Source organism: Acipenser ruthenus, chromosome 10 (assembly GCF_902713425.1).
Source record: "Acipenser ruthenus chromosome 10, fAciRut3.2 maternal haplotype, whole genome shotgun sequence".
Classification (NCBI taxonomy): domain Eukaryota; kingdom Metazoa; phylum Chordata; class Actinopteri; order Acipenseriformes; family Acipenseridae; genus Acipenser; species Acipenser ruthenus.
This window is the reverse complement of record NC_081198.1, coordinates 17,785,869-17,807,923: the sequence shown is the minus strand read 5'-3', so window position 1 is coordinate 17,807,923 and position 22,055 is coordinate 17,785,869. Positions and strand designations below refer to the sequence as shown.

General features: G+C 40.1%; 1 protein-coding gene across 1 annotated transcript in view; it reads left to right on the top strand.

Annotated features, from left to right (window-relative positions):
* Positions 1–22,055, top strand: part of LOC117401193 (collagen alpha-1(XXIV) chain-like) — a 142,791-nt gene that overhangs the window by 56,878 nt on the left and 63,858 nt on the right. Inside the window, exons 18-24 of the mRNA XM_034001689.3 lie at positions 4,339–4,392; positions 4,806–4,859; positions 17,142–17,195; positions 18,212–18,265; positions 19,416–19,460; positions 20,060–20,113; positions 20,823–20,867. Of these exons, the coding sequence (XP_033857580.2) occupies positions 4,339–4,392; positions 4,806–4,859; positions 17,142–17,195; positions 18,212–18,265; positions 19,416–19,460; positions 20,060–20,113; positions 20,823–20,867 (360 nt within the window). The remainder of the gene's footprint in view (positions 1–4,338; positions 4,393–4,805; positions 4,860–17,141; positions 17,196–18,211; positions 18,266–19,415; positions 19,461–20,059; positions 20,114–20,822; positions 20,868–22,055) is intronic.

The window sequence follows — 22,055 nt, the reverse complement described above, 5'->3', positions numbered from 1 at the left end:
GTTGAGCAGCACCTGTCCTGCAGCCCAAAGCATCTTGCGAAATGTAATTTTATTTTATTAGTGTTCACCATTAAAACCATGTAGACTACATTTTCTTGTAACCCATAACCACATACATATTTCATAAAGGATAGGGGCTTCGTAGAATTTGCACTCTGACGTACCGCCCATCCAAGACTTTACCCCACACCTTACCACAACCTCTATGCTCTTTAAAGGCACAAGCAATCGAATGAGTGAGTGATTTGGCAGTTCCTGCCTTAACGCATATTTGTTAATAAAGCAAGTCACTGATAGGCCGATTCAATCCATGTACCCTCCTTTTGTTCCTCCTGGCGGGAAGGGTTTGTTTTTTTAGTTTTAATCCATGATTCTGATTGACCTTGTGTGTTTGTTGAAATAAAAGCATAAAGTGTGATTTAATTTTGTATAGTTTTTTACGTGTTCTCTTTAATCTAAATATGTCAGTCCGGTCTTCTGTAGGTTTGCACACCCTCCTATCTTTTCAGTGCAAAATGCTTTAATTCACGCTGATATTATATCTGTAGTTCCCTTTCAATTCGAAGACGACCACCAACAACATTACGTATGGGATATGCCTGTCTATTGGTAGGTATTTTCTGAGCTGTCTATACCAGAGCTGCCAATAGGCCCCTTCCTGGGATGACGCCCCACCTACCGAGGGATTAAAACCATCATTCCACGGAAGCCTTTTCTCTTTTTGCCTCTCAAGACGGTAAGGTAAGACCCTCTGTGTTGAGGGTAGAGGTCCCGGCCCCGCTACCACCCGCACTAGCTTCAGCCCCTGGGTCTCCTATTGGAGCCCAGGCCGAGCCGGAGCCACAGGCCTTGATGGCGGAGGAGGACACGCTGTCTTTAGCAGCCTCCTGGGATGAGGACTCCTTCCTCATGGAGGTAGAGGAAGAAGAGGAGCTGGTGCTGTCGACTGTGGCTAGTCGGAGACTAGTTTGCTACCGTTGCCCTGCCGGTGGGTGGATTTCCTAGGGACCCTATGTGCCCGAACCCTCAGTGTAGGGTTACGGAGACACACCTGAAGAGGGCTTACGCAGCGGAGGCGCAGGTGATCCGCCTGGCTAACACGATGGGTATTCTCACTGGGTATTTAGATGGCGTGCTCACAGAGACCCCGCTCCCAGAGCCGGTGGCCACGGAGCTTCGCCTCCTCTCAGGTACGCTGCTCCAGATCTCTGGTGTTCAAGGGCAAACCCTAGGCCGGAGCCTGGCAAGCCTGGTGGTGGCTCGCAGACAGCTATGGCTGTCGCAGGCAAACGTACCCGTCGCGGATAAGGCGGCGTTGCTGGACATACATTTGGGCCGGCTGTGGAGGAGATTTTACAGCACTCCCTTCGACAGCGCGAAGCATCTCAGCAGGTGGCCGCGCTGCTCCCTCCCTGTGCTCCGGTGCGGGGTATCATAAGGACGGTCCCAGTGCCCACGGCCCCGCTGAGTGACCAAGCCCCTCCACAGAGCACAAGGAATGCAGGGTGTGGTGCATCCACGCAACAGCGTTCCAAGAGGCAATTCCAGGGCTGTCGCCGTAGGCAGCCGCCTCGGAGTGCTCCGCCCCAACCTCAGCAACCCCAGAAGGGAACCTGAAGGCTTGCGGCCTCAGACCCATCCTTTCGCCGCACAACAGCTGCAATACTGGTGCGCTTGCACCTCAGACACCTGGGTGCTCGCTACCGAGCACAACGGTTACGCGCTGCAGTTCCATTTGGGACCTCCCCCCTTCCGAGGAGTAACGCACACATCTGTTTCGGACCCTCTTCAGGTCAAGTGGCCGCCTTGCTATCCAAGCAAGCCATTCGTCTCGTAGACCCCACCTCCTGTGGAGAGGGGTTCTACTCAAGATATTTTCTGGTACCCAAGAGGGACGACAGCTTTCGCCCCATCCTAGACCTATGATTTCTCAACAAGTTCTTGAAGGAAAGGAGGTTCCAAATGCTGACTCACCGTCACATTCTCCAGTCAGTCCGGCCTTGTACATTTTCAAAGTGCATGGATGCTATCCTGGCCCCCTTGCGATTGCTGGGGATCAGAGTACTCAACTATCTCGACGACTGGCTGATTTGCGCTGAGTCTCAAGAGGGAGCAGTGGCCCAAACGGCAGTTGTGACACAGCATCTGGCAAGGCTGGACCTCACCATCAACGATGCGAAGAGTCGGCTTATACCGGTGCTGTGCACATTGTACTTGGGGCTCCGGTTGGACTCCAGTACAATGCGCGCATACCTGTCGGATGACAGAGTAGCAGCTATTCAGGGTTGCCTCTCCCTGTTCCAACAGGGATCGAAGGTCCCCTTGGTGCCGTTCCAAAAGTGGACCTCCTGTCGAGGGAGGGTGTGCATCCGTCACAGTGGCAACTCCACCCGGAGGTGGTTGAGCGTATTTGGGAACGGTTTGGGAGGCGCAGGTTGATCTCTTCATCTCGGCGGAGACGACGCATTGCCCCCTGTGGTATTCCCTCCACCACTTAGGCGGTCTACTCGGTGTCGACGCCCTATCCCACGAGAAGGTCCAGGTAGAGAAAGCGACAGTTCTCCTAGTGACTCCTCGGTGGCCCAGGAGAATCTGGTTCTCGACCTTATGCCAGCTCATACAAGGCCATCCCTGGGAGATCCTGCTTCACCTGGATCTCCTCAGTCAGGCAAGAGGCATCGGAACCGGGCAGGTTCCAATTATGGGTTTGACCCCTGAACGGGACCGCTGGACAGCCCTAGGGCTAGCAGACGCGGTGGTGGGTACTCTGCAGAGCGCTAGGGCAGACTCCACTAGGTAGCTGTAAGCCTATAAGTGGAAGTATTTTCAGAATTGGTGTCTGACTAGAAGTCACGACCCAGTTTCATGCCCCATGCAAGTTATCTTGCAGTTTCTACAAGAAATGCTTGATGCTGGTAGGTCACCTTCCACACTGAAGGTGTATTTAGCAGATATCTCTGCGTGCCATGGCCCCGTAGATTCTGTATCTCTGGGTGCGCATTTATTGGCTGCCCAGTTTCTCAAGGGCGCTCGGTGGTTACGCCCTCCCATGAGAACCGTTCTCCCCAAATGGAGTCTTAATGTTGTACTGGGGCTCTCACGAAGGCCCCGTTTGAGCCTGTACACGCCATAGAGTTGAAGCATCTGTCTATGAAGACAACCTTCCTCTTGGCTATCACCTCGCAAAGCGGGTCAGTGAGCTGCAGCGGTTCTGATGCGTCCCTCGTTTGCTGCTGTTCCAACCACCAACCACGAGGTCGCATCAGTCACCCTCATGGGTTCGATGCAAAAAGAGAAATAGCTTCCGCGGTATGATGGTTTTAATCCCTTGGTAGGTGGGACCAAGGGCGTCATCTCAGGAAGGGGACTATCGGCAGCTCTGGTATAGAGAGCTCAGAAAATACCTACCAAAAGGCAGGCATATCCCATACGTAATGTTGTTGGTGGTCATCTTCTCTTTCAGGGAAACAGGGTTACGGTAAGTAACCTAACGTTTTCAGATGAGAAATCAACAGTTAAGGATTCTGTTCCGTTCATAAAATACATATCATAGTTTTAAAGTTAATAAACACCACTTTCTTCTGTTAATAGTAGTTCATGAGAACAATCTCAGCTTCGCGTCACTGTCCTCTCTCCCAAACTGCACAAGATTATCTGTCTTGTAATAATAAAAGACACATGACACACTGACAAAGGTAGTTTTTTATGAATTAAAAATATTCTGTAACACACTTTGAACTCAAATTGTGTACATTGAGAACACCACCTCATCTAAAAACAAAGGGGTTTATACTGCTGCTTCAGCTCTTAGTGAGGTTGACAGGAATTACTCATTAGGGTGGTATGTTGCCCTCTACTGTGTTATCTTGGGCCAGGGTCTCAGCAGGAAACAAACAGCCTGGATTTAAACTTCGGTGTATAAAAAACGAGTCGAAGTATTGAACGCTTAGCTCAGTGTCCTATAGGATGGCTTGTGTTTGCAATCAACACACAAGGAAATCACAGGGATCATCTGGCACCCAGGCCTCAGCTGTTATACCTTCAGGACATAATACTGTATTAATGAAATTTGTCACTGCGGCTCTTACAAATACATCATGAGAATGAAGCAGAAATGTGGAGCCATATGCCTTCCTGCAAACCAAAAGAGCAGACAGCCCTGCCAGGCTTGATAGTCTGCAGATAGGTAATCAGCTGTACACAGGATATTAATGTACAAACTAAACAACAGATACACACTTAAGGGATAATGCTTATAAGCATGAACACATGTTGACTGAATTTGTTCCTGAGTTTGTGAGTGAAAGCTACAAGTAATATCTCATTTGTCTGCTCAAGGGTGCATCTGGTTTACCAGGACCATCAGGAATTCGAGGGAAGCCTGGACCAACTGTATGTTTTTTTTTATGTTTGTTTTTATTTGTTTGCCTGTTCTTGTCAGGGCCATGCATAATGAGTCATTAGAGAAGTTAATTTTCACATCTGCTTCACTTGCCTTAAAAAAATAACAAAGCAAGAAGATTCCACATGCAAAGCAGGGCATCTCAGTGTGCCATCTGAAAAGTTGGCAGCCCACAAAAGCTAGAATGTTACTATTACATACTGTGTAGTAAGAAAATACGATGTCATCTGCCAGTAGTACAAAAATATAAAATTTGACAAACATTTATGTAAGTCTATATTTGAAACTATTTCTTTTTAATGCTACTGTAGTTTTTTATGAGTGTTTATAGGTAATGCATTCTGTGATTGTGAGGCAGACTAACTTGTTAGTGATGCATTGTTGTTTTTTTATCTCCAAAAAGGGAAAAATTGGTGACCAGGGAGCACAGGGACCACCCGGCCCCCCAGGACCAGAGGTAAGACTCATAAACAGAGAAACCTCCAACACCTTATCGACTGCATAGTCCTTGGTTTTGGATATGAGACTGTGAGATTATCCATACCTCTGTAGTCTTCATCAGGACCCTATTATTATTATTATTTATTTCTTAGCAGACACCCTTATCCAGGGCGACTTACAATGGTTACAAGATATCACATTATTTTTACATACAATTACCCATTTATACAGTTGGGTTTTTACTGGAGCAATCTAGGTAAAGTACCTTGCTCAAGGGTACAGCAGCAGTGTCCCCACCGGGGATTGAACCAACGACCCTCCGGTCAAGAGTCCAGAGCCCTAACCACTACTCCACACTGCTGACCCTAACCCACAGAGATTACCATGTACCTTTAAAGCAGTCTAAAACAACAAATTAAACTTGAAAATTATTTAAATAACATACAAGCCATAGCTTTGTAAAAAAAAAAAAAAAGAAAAAACTGTAGGGACCCTGTGAATCTGACAATTAACACGTATAAAAGACAGAACTGTAAAACTGTCACACACATGAGCCTTAGGCAGCTATTGGACTTATGGTAGTCCAAGTTTAATTTTGAAAGGTGCAGCTCCTGTCTGGGTAAGAACACATTTACTGGGACAACACATGGTAAGAGGGTGGCACAGTGGCGCGGTGGTTAGCGGTGCTGCCTCACTGCTCCTGGGTCCTGGGTTTGATTCTGGCCTCAGGGGTCTGTCTGTGTGGAGTTTGCATGTTCTCCCCGTGTTAGTGTGGGTTTCCTCCCACAGTCCAAAGACATGCTGGCTAGGGGGATTGGCCTCTACAAATTGCCCCTTAGTTTCCCTGCAATGGACTGGCGTCCCATCCAGGGTGTAGTCCCGGCCTGTGTCTGCCGGGTTAGGCTCTGGCTCACCGCGATTCTCTATAGGATTAAGCGGTTACAGATAACGGATGGACAAATAGTAAGCCAATGAAAATTTTCTTTTTTTTAATGCAGATGTCAGAAATGGATTTAGAACATGAAAATCAAACTTCATTGAATTCATCAAAATTGGATTTTAAACAACAGTATTGAATTAAACCACGATAAACGCTTTGTAAATAGGACCTGGTCTCTTATGCCAGAAATTGCGCATAAACCTGTCTGGAGTCATGTAACATGCTATTTCATTTGCAGGTCCCACAGGGGAGACAAATCACACCGCAGACAAAGTGGGCTGCCCTTCTAATTTAACACTAATTTTGGATTATACCTCTTTTTTTCTTTGATGGCCAGATCTGGATTAATATAGTGTGCCGTGTTGATTTTATCAGGTATATAAAAAATAGAGCTCTATATATGCTTCTATTTAAATGACATCAGTAAAGTTTCCATAATAAAACATAAAACATTGCTCATAATTATAAGGTTTCACTTATGTTTAAAGTACAAGCGTCCTGGCTCTACCAAGTTGACAGTCTTTGCTGGGGACTCCACAGGGAGCATCGCATTGGCTCCTGCAGGTTAGGGAGGCACAATTCAGCAGAGACTGTTTCTTCTCATTACGCTACAGCTGCCCCTACTAGCTAGGAGTGTCATGCTGAGATCCGCTGAAAAGCTCCAGTAAATAAAGAGATGATGGGCTTGATGGTGTGTCGGAGCAGACACACTGCCCTTCAATTCTCCTCAGCTGTTGTGGGAATGTTGCAGCAGTGTGGCGATATAACTGAATATTATACAGTAAATTGGGGAGAAAAACAGGGGTACAATAATTTTACACTCAAAATGAAAATAAATAAATTGTTATAGAATATTACTAGTTTTCTTTTTTATTGTTTCTGTATATCTTATGATATAATAGTTACGTCCAAAAATAACGAAAACAGTTTTGTAGGACCAAACAAAGATTACAACCAGTTTCAGCCAGAAAAAAAGACTTCTAGGTACATTTATCTTTATTCTTTAACTTCTGATTCTTACTCCAATAGGATCCTCCACCTCTTCCTACCACATACTGCTACCTTCAGATAACAGATGAAGATGTTAGCTAAGAATTCTGATCCTTATACTCTTCATATGTGGCTTATCACAATGTTATTGTTGTTTTCATTCCTTGTTAGTTACGCGATCAGTTCACATCATCCCAAAGCTTAATAAACAGCCTGTTTATTGGATACAACTTGAAAGTGCTTTGTGTGCCGGGGTCACAGGGCACCGCTGCCTCCTCCAGCTCCTTACCCACACGCTGCTTCTGAAATTGAGTTGTGGGGAGTCCAGGTTCCGTCTGTCTGGGTGTGTTATTTCTCCTTCAAGAATGCAGTCAGTTGGATGTTAAACTATTAACAGTTACCCTTGGGTAGCTACTTTCAGGTCGTATTCATAAACCATAAAGACATTGTTAAATACATAGGACCCCAAGAATTTATTGGCATCATAATGCTTGTTGCATATAGTCATTGATCTGAAAACATTCATGTGAGGTTGAAGGTTTTTAGTACTAGTTCAGAAAGGTTGAAAAAGGTCTACTTTTGCCATTTCAGTTTGATTTTAAGTACATGGAATTCTTTTTGAGTTAAGAGCATGTTTAATAGTTTGAAAACACTTGACTTTTATGGTTATAAAAAGTGGGTAGTGCACAGTTTGACACAGTTGTTCAACAAGCATTGTTTTGAATTTCGTACAGCATATCGGATGTGCTTATTTACAGCCTGACCGCAACATGAATCATCCATTTTGATGCTGGAGTTTCTTTCAGATGTGAAATGCTTTGTACCTGAATTAGACTAAATGCACTTCATATGCAGGCAAGACTGCCCAAGTCATTGTTATGTTCAGTCAACATTGCTTTATTCTTGTGCTATCTTGCACTGTTTTTGATCCAGCTTCTTTATCTAATTCTTGTAGAAAGGTAGGTAGACATATGGAAATCAGATGTTTTATGTTATTTGATACAGGCTTTGGCAAAACAAAGAAAGAAAACAGATGCAATACCATTAGCAAAGCTGATAAAATCTGCCTTATGGACTGGAATTAATAAACCTGAGCTTTAATTCATAAACGTTGATGTGAGCCATACAGCTGTGGTTAGGAATAGGACAGATATTATGCATATTTTTTTCCTAAAAGACTGTATAATGGCAAACTTTTATTGGAAAAACTTATATAAGCACATTTTTATTAGTACAATGGACATACTCTGGCCTTGTGTTGTAAGTACTGTAATTTGACAATTTGAGTAAGAATTTTCAATCTAATATCATGATTATGAACATGTTTTTTTCTGAAAGGAATAATACAACCCTATTCAAGTTATACAACTATAAAATACAATATTTCACAGACTCCTTTTTGTTTTATTTTTCTTGTTTTATAAATGATATATATTGTAGCGATCTCGGTTAACGCAGGCAGGTGTGTCACACAGGGTGAGGCAATCGACACACAGGCGGAGGGTGGGCGCGAAACCCTCTTGCACTAAAGCATAGCGCCGATACTTCTGTACAAAAGAGCCGGCTCCTTTGCAAGGAGCGTATATCGGGCTTATGTCTTCGTGCATGATTACATCACCTACCAGCCCTTCTGCTGCCTTCCCCCATGCACGCTACACTCCCCGGACTTGCTCACCAGGCTACAATCCAACGAGTGCGTGCCGGGGTACTTGCGCCCACTTCTGACACCAATGTAGCGTGTATGAGGCAAGGCAATGTAGCGATCTCGTTTAACACAGGCAGGTGCATTACACAGAGCGAGGCAATCCACACACAGGTGTACACAGGATTAAAATACATACTAGCTGGCATACCGTCAATAATAATTTTGACCTTGAAAAAAAAAAAAAAAGATCCAGCTGTTATAAATAAAATGCATCAATTGCTTTCTTTTTAATATGGGGTGGATTTATAGTTTACGCTGCATTTCATTTTGCAGAAGTTATTAAATATTGCTGCATACTGCGTAAAAAAAAGAATTTCTAGAAATCTTCACTGGCTGTCTGAATCGTTGTTTATTTTTCTTTATAGATTCCAGGTGTGAATAGTAATGGTTCTGCTTCACTCATCCTGGCATATCCACTTGCAGAAATAACTCATCAGTGTGTTAATATTGTGCTCGTAGATGACAGACATATTTACATTTTGCTTTAGTGATTAATAGCGTGGATGAGTGGACGTGCATGTTTATAAGTAAAATGTTAACATTGCCTCATTCAAATGTTATGACTTTTAACCAGGGCCGGATTAACGCATATGCAAACTAGGCACCAGCCTAGGGCCCAAAACTAAAAGCTTTTTTTAAAAAAAAAAACAGATACGGAATTGCGCACAAACTGGTAGAACTTCACTCGCTGACATTTCAACCGAGGCAGTGTTATATCACTTGTGTCCAGAAGCATTTAAACTAGAAAGGAAGGGGGGAGAAAACAAAAAAACAGAAGGGAGACCACATCAAAACAAGGGCAACAACTCAGGTAAGACCACTATTAAATGTATTTATCTTAATGCTAGAAGTCTAACAAAATGTTAGAACTTGAAGCTACTGCACTAACAAGTAACTACGATGTGATAGGTGTTACAGAAACTTGGTTGTCTGAGAGTGATGGAGACGAATATAATATTAGTGGGTACACACTAAATAGGAAAGACAGGCAGGACAGAAGAGGCGGAGGGATAGCGCTATACATAAGAAATAGTCTTCAAGCCCAGGTGTTAAATCAGGACAAAGAAAACAATGCAGAATCAATATGGATCAGAATAATGGACACAAATTCAAAGGGCATAATAATAGGAGCATGCTATAGACCGCCAAATTCAGACGCTGAGCAAAATAATCTGTTGTACAATGACATTTGAAATGCGTGTAGAAAAGGAGAAGCCATACTAATGGGGGATTTCAACTTCCCCCGTATAAAATGGGAAAACCCGATGGGGGGCACGACGGACGAAATTGAAATGGTGGAAATGACAAATGACTGCTTCCTAACACAATTTGTCAAGGCACCGACTAGAGGGGAGGCATGCCTTGATTTAGTCTTTTCAAATAATGAAGACAGAATAACTAAAACAGAGGTCAGAGAGCCATTGGCAAACTCAGACCACAACATGGTCTCATTTGAAATATTTTTTAAAACCCCAAAAGTAATGACTAAAGCTAAGGTTTACAATTTTAGAAAAGCAAACTATGAAGGTATGAAACGGAGACTAACAGAAGTAGATTGGAGTAAAATAGGGAAAACACCCACAGAAAAAGGATGGCTGTTTTTTAAAAATGTAGTACTAGAGGCACAAAACAATTACATCCCAAAAGTAGACAAATCTAAATCTAAAACAAAATGGCCAAAATGGTTTAATAGATCAATTAAAAAAAAAAATTCAGCGAAAAAAGGCACTTTACAGAGCATTTAAAAGGGACCAAAAACAAAGTACACAGAAAGAGTACTTGGAACTGCAAACACAAGTCAAAAAGGAAGTTAGAAAGGCCAAGAGAGAGATAGAAATCAATATTGCTAAGGGGGCTAAAACCAATTCCAAAATATTTTTCCAATATTATAACAGCAAGAGAACATTCTAAGAGGAGGTTAAATGTCTAAGAGACACAAATGGCAAAATCATAGATGAAGAAAAAAAAATAGCAAATATATTAAATGATTACTTTTCACAGGTTTTTACAAAGGAGGACACGGACAACATGCCCGACATGTCGACCTGTTCCTATCCAATTTTAAATAACTTTAGCATAACAGAGGCAGAAGTGTTAAAGGGACTAGGAGCTCTTAAAATAAACAAATCCCCCGGGCCAGATGAGATCCTCCCAATAGTACTCAAAGAAAGTTATTTACAAACCACTAACCAAGATCATGCAACAGTCCCTTGACACAGGGGTTGTACCGACAGACTGGAAAATAGCAAACGTAATACCGATCCACAAAAAGGGAGACAAAACCGAACCAGGTAACTACAGACCAATAAGCCTGACTTCTATTATATGTAAACTTATGGAAACTATAATAAGATCCAAAATGTAAAATTACCTATATGGTAACAATATCCTGGGAGACAGCCAGCATGGTTTTAGGAAAGGGAGATCATGTCTTACTAACCTACTTGACTTTTTTGAGGATGCAACATTGAAAATGGATAACTGCAAGGCATACGACATGGTTTATTTAGATTTCCAGAAAGCTTTTGACAAAGTCCTGCATAAAAGATTAATTCTCAAACTGAACGCAGTAGGGATTCAAGGACATGCATGCACATGGATTAGGGAGTGGTTAACAGGTAGAAAACAGAAAGTACTGATTAGAGGAGAAACCTCAAAATGGAGTGAGGTAACCAGTGGTGTACCACAGGGATCAGTATTAGGTCCTCTGCTATTCCTAATCTACATTAATGATTTAGATTCTGGTATAGTAAGCAAACTCGTTAAATTTGCAGACGACACAAAAATAGGAGGAGTGGCAAAAACTGTTGAAGCAGCAAAGGTCATTCAAAATGATCTAGACAGCATTCAGAATTGGGCAGACACATGGCAAATGAAATTTAATAGAGAAAAGTGTAAAGTATTGCATGCGGGCAATAAAAATGTGCATTATAAATATCATATGGGAGATAGTGAAATTGAAGAAGGGAACTATGAAAAAGACCTAGGAGTTTATGTTGACTCAGAAATGTCTTCATCTAGACAATGTGGGGAAGCTATAAAAAAGGCTAACAAGATGCTCGGATATATAGTGAGAAGTGTTGAATTTAAATCAAGGGAAGTAATGTTAAAACTGTAAAATGCATTAGTAAGACCTCACCTAGAATATTGTGTTCAGTTCTGGTCACCTCGTTACAAAAAGGATATTGCTGCTCTAGAAAGAGTGCAAAGAAGAGCAACCAGAATTATCCCGGGTTTAAAAGGCATGTCGTATGCAGACAGGCTAAAAGAACTGAATCTATTCAGTCTTGAACAAAGAAGACTACGCGGCGATCTGATTCAAACATTCAAAATCCTAAAAGGTATAGACAATGTCCACCCAGGGGACTTCTTTGACCTGAAAAAAGAAACAAGGACCAGGGGTCACAAATGGAGATTAGATAAAGGGGCATTCAGAACAGAAAATAGGAGGCACTTTTTTTACACAGAGAATCATGGGAAACTGGAACCAACTCCCCAGTAATGTTGTTGAAGCTGACACCCTGAGATCCTTCAAGAAACTGCTTGATGAGATTCTGGGATCAATAAGCTACTAACAACCAAACGAGCAAGATGGGCTGAATGGCCTTGTAACAGGGCGAGCAGCCCTGTACATTGTTTTGTTTATTTTAGTTTAGAACGGAGTCCCCTCCGCCCCTGTGCAGATTATTGTTTTTGTTTATTATGATTTAGTTGTATTTATATGACGGCGAGCGCCGTATGTTTTGTTATTGTTTGTATTTTGATGGCGTAGCCGATTTATTTAGTAGCGTGGATGGGAAACCCCATCCACAGTAGTAATAATTAAACTCGTGCAGAAGGTGGCCATCTCCCGAATTAATTAAGTGATTTAATTTGTTGCAATCGGGAGATGGTCACCTGTTATAAAAAGCCTGCAGCTCTCCATGTTCCGGGTGGGTGTTAGTGAGGAGCGAGAGTGGAGAGAAACGAAACGTGATTTAAAAAGATTCCAGGAACAGTGACAGCAACTGCCCAGCCTGACCTGGGATCGGATTATTTATTTTGTGTCAGAGATTTGTTTTTGTTTACCCTTTTATTTTGCTCTGTGAGCAAGTGTTTTTCTGTTTAAATATTTTATTTATTTTTGAATTAAAACGGCGCAAGCCTTTTTGAACTGCAGTACCTGGTGTCAGTTGTCCTTCCTGCTTCTGCCGTGACGTCACCGCTCGTCATTCCTGTCACAGGCCTCCTCTCGGTTGTAAACTTTCTTATGTTCTTATGTTCTCATGTTCTTATGTGTTCTCACAAAATCAAACTGGCTGACCCGGAATTTACTGTCTTGCTCACTTTCTCGTGCCGACACAAGTAAATTCCAGGTCAGTAAGTTTGATTTTGCTTGAATACAGCAAACGATGTCTCTTTCATGGGCAGCAAAGCATAAACACAAGAAACGGGCAGAAGAAGAATGCAAGCGGCAAAGGAGGGCATTAGAAATATTTTTACAAATCTGTGCTGAAAGCCCTGAAATACCGAAAACATTATCCCAGACACTGGAGAACAGCGCATTTTCTTTAACGAAGCGTGGCAAAAAACACCTCCGATCAACAGTAAAGCAAGGAAAGCTCACTGCCTTTGCTGTATTGACGACTGAGAAAGAAGTAAGCCACATTACACTGCATTTGGCTTAAGGTTGCCAACTGTCCATTAAGGCCAGTCAGTAAAAAAAGTCACATTTTAACAATAAAACAAATAAATAAAAAAATGGTCCGTTATTTTGAATCAAAATAAATATGGTATATTTTGCATTGCTTGTGGCTTTCCCAATCAGCTCGAATGACATATACCTGCACCTTATGTGATGGCAGTAAAAAGCATCAAAAGAAGAATACCAATTAACAATACTGTGCTGAAATTAGTATACGCATTCTCAACCAAGTAAGTAAACAAAGCATAGCGAGCTCGGGAGACATCGTCCAACTTGCAATGCTTTTTTGATATTGGAAATATGCTGGATAGCCTCGATGGCATTTTTGCAATAACAAGTGACTGACTGACTTGACTGATCTTAGACATGAAAACTGGCACAAAACTGCGCTCTTGTATATACCTAGCGGAGAGCCATGTTTCCTAACATTTGACAAACATTTGAGCACCCTCCTATATAGAAGTATCATGTTTTTTTTTAATTGGATAACAATCAACATGGTCCATATTCAAACTGTTGTATTTTTATTTAGTAAATCGTGAAAGGTGATTATCAAGCTCCGCTATGGGATTTGACATAGGCTTCAGGTTTTTTTTTTTAAAAATTTAAATGTATTTAGCACACCTCCTTCAATTGAACTGTTTCTGGCAGATTCGGTCAGTCGTTCAGTTCAGATCAGTGCGTGAAATCTTCATCATAATTAATAACCATAAATGACCGTTTGTGATCAAAATCATGTATAATAGCTTAAATACGAAAATGATACCTTTTGCAAATTGGTGGAGCGTGAGTTAAGCTAATATATATATATATATATATATATATATATATATATATATATATATATATATATATATATATATATATATATACAGACATGCTCAAATTTGTTGGTACCCTTACAGCTCGTTGAAATAATGCTTCGTTCTTCCTGAAAAGTGATGAAATTAAAAGCTATTTTATCATGTATACTTGCATGCCTTTGGTATGTCATAGAATAAAGCAAAGAAGCTGTGAAAAGAGATGAATTATTGCTTATTCTACAAAGATATTCTAAAATGGCCTGGACACATTTATTGGTACCCCTCAGAAAAGATAATAAATAATTGGATTATAGTGATATTTCAAACGAATTAGTTTCTTTAATTAGTATCACACATGTCTCCAATCTTGTAATCAGTCATTCAGCCTATTTAAATGGAGAAAAGTAGTCACTGTGCTATTTGGTATCATTGTGTGCACCACACTGAACATGGACCAGAGAAAGCAAAGGAGAGAGTTGTCTGAGGAGATCAGAAAGAAAATAATAGACAAGCATGGTAAAGGCAAAGGCTACAAGACCATCTCCAAGCAGCTTGATGTTCCTGTGACAACAGTTGCAAATATTATTAAGAAGTTTAAGGTCCATGGAACTGTAGCCAACCTCCCTGGGCACGCCGCAAGAGGAAAATCGACCCCAGATTGAACAGAAGGATAGTGCGAATGGTAGAAAAAGGACCAAGGATAACTGCCAAAGAGATACAAGCTGAACTCCAAGGTGAAGGTACGTCAGTTTCTGATCGCACCATCCGTCGCTTTTTGAGCGAAAGTGGACTCCATGGAAGAAGACCCAGGAGGACTCCACTTTTGAAAGAAAAACATAAAAAAGCCAGACTGGAATTTGCTAAAATGCATATTGACAAGCCACAATCCTTCTGGGAGAATGTCCTTTGGACAGATGAGTCAAAACTGGAGCTTTTTGGCAAGTCACATCAGCTCTATTGTCATAGACGAAAAAATGAAGCTTTCAAAGAAAAGAACACCATACCTACAGTGAAACATGGAGGAGGCTCGGTTATGTTTTGGGGCTGCTTTGCTGCGCCTGGCACAGGGTGCCTTGAATCTGTGCAGGGCACAATGAAATCTCAAGACTATCAAGGCATTCTGGAGTGAAACGTACTGCCCAGTGTCAGAAAGCTCTGTCTCAGTCGCAGGTCATGGGTCCTCCAACAGGATAATGACCCAAAACACACAGCTAAAAGCACCCAAGAATGGATAAGAACAAAACATTGGACTATTCTATGAGTCCTGATCTGAATCCTTTCGAACATCTATGGAAAGAGCTGAAACTTGCAGTCTGGAGAAGGCACCCATCAAACCTGAGACAGCTGGAGCAGTTTGCTCAGGAAGAGTGGGCCAAACTACCTGTTAACAGGTGCAGAAGTCTCATTGAGAGCTACAGAAAACGTTTGTTGCACAACCTTTAGTGCCTCTAAAGGTTGTGCAACAAAATATTAGCTTAGCGGTCCCATCATTTTTGTCCATGCCATTTTCATTTGTTTTCTTATTTACAATATTATGTTGAATAAAAAATCAAAAGCAAAGTCTGATTTCTATTAAATATGGAATAAACAATGGTGGATGCCAATTACTTTTGTCAGTTTCAAGTTATTTCAGAGAAAATTGTGCATTCTTCATTTTTTGTGGAGGGGTACCAACAAATTTGAGCACGTCTGTATATATATATATATATATATATATATATATATATATATATATATATATATATATATATATATATATATTTGTTGTTATTCATATAAGAAGATAGGGGCCCAGAAGTGTATGTTTGCCAAGGGCCCTGTGATGGGTTAATCCAGCCCTGCTTGTAACAAAAGTACTGCCCAATCCTTGAAAGGTGAGGAAACATTTGTAAATCTGTAAAAATCTGATCGCTTTTTAAAATAAAATGCCACCGTGTGGCTGGCTGGGTGTACTACATTTAAAAAATATACTTTATAGATCGATCCAGTATGTGGCCCGGTTTTTAAAGAAGCTCAACCTGAGCAAGATATTTTCAGTCCAAGATATGTTCAACAGCTAAAATGAAAAGATGCTTTATTTCAATAATATATATTGCATATATACTGAAGTGTCTAACTACGACTGCTTTTGCATATACATGTTTATCATGGTTCAGTGCATTCAGTTTCCCATTGTAAACTTTGTTTTTTACCATGATAAACTTTTCTGTTCTTTCACATACTTGCCGAGGCAGAGATCGAAGATCACAATTTCACTTGTGGCCTAATGTAGCACCGGGTCTGCTGATGTCAGTTTAAAAACAGCTTTGTGAGGATGTGTAGACTGTTTTATTGGGGCTATATCACAGTAATTAGCAAGATTTATGGCAGTTCTGGTGTACTTCAAATAAGGTTTTATAGAAGTTTATGAAAGTCTGTGTACAGAAATGATGATTCATGTAATTAAGCTACTACCTCAACAGTTTAATGGCTCATTTTCTGGACTGCAAACAAACATTTTGTTTTTTGTATATATACCATATGCAGGAATTCTGCCCAAATAACAAACATCGTCTCCTGAAGTAATTCTAGATGTATCAGACTCAGGTTTGAAAAATGTGTTATTAAATGTTCAAGTTGATTTATCAACTGGTCCCAAAGGCTCTTGTGTGTAAGAACTGACCAATGTTCCAATGTGTTAAGACTTTTCTTCAGTTTCTTAGGAAAAGGCATGTGCCATGTGTTGGCTCTCCTGACCAACAGCATAACTACTGTTTTATAGTCATAACTGGACAAACTCATCAAGATTTACAAGTATATTATTTTCCAAGGACAGCGCCCATCCTAAAGTTTTTGTCATATATACTGTACATACAGTAGCAGTTGGATTTTATAAAATCGGAATAGCATTTCTTCACTTCACAGGTGTCTCTAGTATTTATTTTGAGAAGTTGAGGAACATATTGCGCTAGATTCTTACTTTAATCCAAATTACTGCATTATTAGCAACAAAGAGCAATGCACGCAAAAACATTCTATAACCGTAAATTCTGTAGTTATTTGTTCAGTTACTCTGTACGTTTTAGATTTATAACTGGTGTTTTTGAGCATCTGGCCCATATCTCACATGTATTATAGGTATTGTGTTGCTGTATTATATTCTACAAAAAGACTAATGAGAGTTTATTTTTTTCCAGGGTTTTCCTGGAGACATTGGTGTTCCAGGTCCAAATGGCCCACATGGTCCAAAGGTAGATAAATGTGATTGTCAAAATCTTCTAATATTACAGTTGTTTTCAGATTGTTCCTGTGCAGCTAGCATACCGTTGGTTGTGTCCCTGGTTTTAGTAAGAGCACTAAGGAGAACAAGCTGACAATTTGAACGTGTGACTAAGGGCCGTGCTTGCACTGGACGTGCAAATCATTTAACACAAACTTCATGTTCACAGTAGCCCAGTATGGAATGCTTCTATGATACAGTGCTTCTGCAAAGCATTATGCAGGTCATTCTTAGACTTTATTATCCTTACAGACACTTGGAAGCACACAATGTAAAAAGTGAAATAGAGAATATCTAATCATTTTTTTCCTTGAGTTGTTCCAATTTGTGTGTTCCTTGGGCATATTATCTATCTTACCTACGCCTCATGTAATGTACTTACCCAGGATTCAAATGTAGTTATGCCACTGCTATAGTTTTATAAGAGCACTGAATAACACATGCAGTGTTAAATAACTGAACCCAGTCATGATAGTTTTTTAATTCGCTAGAAAAGATAGCGACACTATAATTACAATGAAATCCGAGGGTTGGTCTCCATTGTTCTAATTGTCTTGGAGGAAAAAGTCATTTGTGGACCTGCATCAGAAAACAAAGCAGATATCATGTTGTTCTTCAGTTCCTTCTACTTTCACATTAAATTAAACTTAGTTATGCCTGGATTTATACCCTTAACATTCAACCGTTGTTGGCATAGTTGTCTATTTCTGTAGTCTAGCGACAGCAATAACAATGTCATCTACAAAGCACATCTACTGCGCTTTCTATAGATTAATGTCATGCATTAGTTAGACTGGTTTTGAAGAGGCCTGTATGATGATTTGTGATTCACAGGGAAATAATAATTGATTCCAGAGCTACTACCCCTTACTCTTTTAATGACTCATTATGGTTCAAAACATTTTGGTATTTTTATTTTAATTATATGTGTTCATCCACTCTTTGCTTATAAAATGTGACTTTTAATTGGTTCACCCTGTTGTTTAGGGAGCACCAGGTAATCGAGGACCCCCCGGACCCCCTGGGCCCAAAGGAATTGAGGTGAAGTATTTCAAAGGGTGCCAAACTCGGGTTCAAATGACAGGATCCTATACTATAATATTTCCATCTCCTATGACAACACATGTAGTTACCGGGATTCTGAAAGAAGAAATGCCTGTTTGTTATCACTATACTGTAGGATACACCGCAAGTCTCACTGACACTGTTGCCATTCGTCAAAGACAGAACCGCAGTCTTTCCTAAGATGAATGTTTTGAAATCTACAGTATAAGTGCATCCTCCAGCATCTTTGTTATCCCATTGGTCCCAGTCTTGACATTCCTTTGAGGCTTCTTGGCAAAGCCAGACAGAAAAATGCATTGTGCGAGATCTTGCAATGTTTGGGAGGGGGTGAAGGAATGATGGCATCGACCTGTATTTTCCCATACGTCTTCCTGTTCCATGCATTAGCTTAGCTGATCTGAGTGGATCTCAAGATTGATGTGAGGGAGTACATTTAGTACATGTAGCTAAAGTCGCATGATGCATCACTGTTTGATTTTGGGTATAATATTCCACTAGGTCTTGCCCCTTGTTTTTTTTTTTTTTCCGAAATTCAGAAGAGTCCATGGATTCTACTGTAGTTTCCAGACAGTATTGTATTATGTTCCATAAGTAGTATCTCCAATAGGGGGGGGCAGACAATTGTGCCTGCTTTGTAGTGCAATCTTCTTCAGCTCCTTTTGTTAAATCATTATTAGGCTATGGGAGGATTGCGTGACTGTGTTTTCCTATTGCAATTTCTATCAATTAGACCAGTGTTGCAGACTGTATGTGTATTTTTATTTATTATGAAGAAAAACAGATGTGTTTTATTGCATCGCAAAAACAGCATTATATATTGTACATAGCTACATATGTGAAATCTTGGTGTTTTCAGGCTGTAAATAGCATAAAATAAAATCATCCTAGTCAGTGAGTAGAGTGCAGGGTCGCCATTCCAGCATGATTTCCAGCCTTTCTGAATACACTCATCAAGGCCTTGACTTCAAAGTGTTGAATCACTGGGGTAGAATGATGTGTGAGGGGTGGGCTATTCACAAAGGTGTGTTGCTGTTTCCATTTTTTATCCAGCCTCTGCAAGGCAACATGTTCTATGTAAAGCATCACACATATATATTGAATTGTTTTGTATGGTGTTTTTCTGTAGGGGGATGAAGGGCTCCTTGGACCTCCAGGGGGTCTTGGAAGTACTGTAAGTTTCTGTATTTAATTCACTCAAGAGTCAAGTGTTTTGGTTTATCCTTCAAATGTATTAGTCAGAGCTTTTAAATAACAACTGTTTATTTTTCAAATGGCTGTTTTGAAAATCAGATGTTGCCTAGTTTACGTCTTGTTTTTTAAATTAATAAATAAACTAATTACATAAATCATCTTGATTCTCTGAGGCAGACCCATTCTCTCAGAAGCAGAAATGCTTAAGTATGTGTTTAATCAAAATTGATTCCTCTTTTCAAGTCCTGAGAAACCACTTCCTGTGATCTGTAAAACTCAGAAGAAGCAGTTTCCTGTCCTTAACATTTTTTGTTTACTAGCTGTATCATATTATATATTCACTGCGTAGATCCCAGCTAAAAACATTTTAAAAAGTGTTATTTTATTGATTGTATTATTTTTTTATGTATTTGAAAAACAAGTGATGTAAGCAAATAGCATTTAGCTTTTATCTATGCCAATTATTGACTTCAATAAATAAAAAAAAAAAAAAAAAAAAAAAAAAAAAAAAAAAAATATATATATATATATATATATATATATATATATATATATATATATATATTCCTTACATTATAGGGAAGACCAGGAAGGAAGGGATATATCGGGGAGCCTGGGCCAGAAGGCTTGAAGGTAGGGATAAAGTTATTCATGCTAATGGTTTCATTCTTCTCATTGTGTATAAACAGTTGAGTGATATAATATGACAGTATGAATTCCTCTATACACAGACATGTAGAAAAGCCTGGCAATGCCTTCTATTTACATTACGGCTGAGCTATATAGCAATGCTGTTTATATCACAGTGGGGCTACAGTATTATGCTACTCTGTTTATGTCCCATTTCCACCGTAATCCATCCATTTATGTCACAATCATGTTGTAATATTATTCTGTAGGTCACAGTAACACTAGCCTGTTTACATTACATAAGTAGTAATATCCTTTCAGGACTACAGGCGCCAGGTCACTGCTCTCATTTGAATGCCCTGGCAGCTGCTTCAGTAACTTAAAAGTTATTTTCATATTTAAGATGATGGGCAGGTTTATCAATGTCTTTGTACTAAAATGCAATTTGTATCCTTTTTTTAAAGAACATAATGCTGTCAGTAGTCACAAACAGCAATTCCCTACATACAGGACTTCTGAATCCTTAAATAATATAAGACAGTTGTATTATTGATACTATGTACTGTCTGCTGCCATGCTGTAGATTATAGAAAATATTACCATACAGTATGTCTTGTTTTTTGTTTGTATGGGTTCACAAAGCCAAATAAGTTCTAAACTGAACTGAATGTAAAATAAGATGGTTACGTTTGCTTTGAAACATTATTTACAGGGAGAGCCGGGTGACCCAGGAAATGCTGGAAAAATTGGGCTGCAAGTAAGTCTTTCAATACTTTTCACATAGCTAATGATGAGCAATTTCAGGCCATTATTAGCAGGCTTCCTGTTTACACATTCAGTTGCTATGCACGTTTTGCTATGGTTTTAACCTCTGTGTCAGTGTGGCATACATGTTAGTTGGTGGTTCTCAGTGTCTGAGTACATCTTCATTCCTCATCTTCAAAACCTTAGATATGAATGAGATGGCAGTACTGTTTTCCTCTGTGTAAAGATATATTTTATTTGTCATTTGACTGCTCTGATAAACGACAGTTTTGGTGGTTCTGCCAGTATTACTTCATTAATATGCAAAGTTTGTTTCCTGCGGCTTGTTCCAGCCAAAAAGAAAGCTTGGTCCGTGTTTTAGACTGAAGTCAAAACCCATGCTTTTCAAGAGCCAAATGTAGCAGGACTGTGATTTAGGTAAATAAAGTGTTCAGTGTGTTTCGATTGAGCACTTTACCAGATGTTTGTACAAGTCAGTAAAACCAACTGCTGTGTGTCTGGGCATTTCATTGTCATATAGATGCTGTAAAATTAATATAAACTGACCTGTGTGGTATGTAACAGCAGTTTCAATTGGCTGCTGTACCAGAATAGCCTTGAACTGGAAATAGTATCTGTCCTGTTTTATGAGGAGGTATCAGTACTCTCGTTTTCAGTTGTGATAATACTACTCAGATTGTAATACAACCTGGTTTAAATCACATGCATGTTACTTTGTTCCTATTTACAAAGAGTTTGAATCTGCAGATAAATACCACTGGTAAGCCTGATACGCTCTATTATATTATATGGACGTTGATACAATAGCCAGCCCAATGCTGACAGCTCTTTTGAAGACAACAGAGATTTTGCAAGCACATGTTAAAAAGATCTACACCATATGGACGTTAATGAAACCCATTCTACCACTTTCCAAAAAAGTAACTGACAATACAAGCTCTATATGCATGGTTTGTCAAGTAAAAGAAAGGTCACACAAATTTATCCCATGTTAATTTCCATACTGTTCAAATCACCCACTGTCCTATTTTTGACCTCACAAGTGCAACAGTACCTGGAAAGAATAATTTTGGAGGAAAACCTTTAGAGGTCACTAGCACAATACTAAACACAATTTCAAAACTAACAATCATTAAAACTATAATTAGATCTCTCAATCAATTCAGACACATGTCAATTT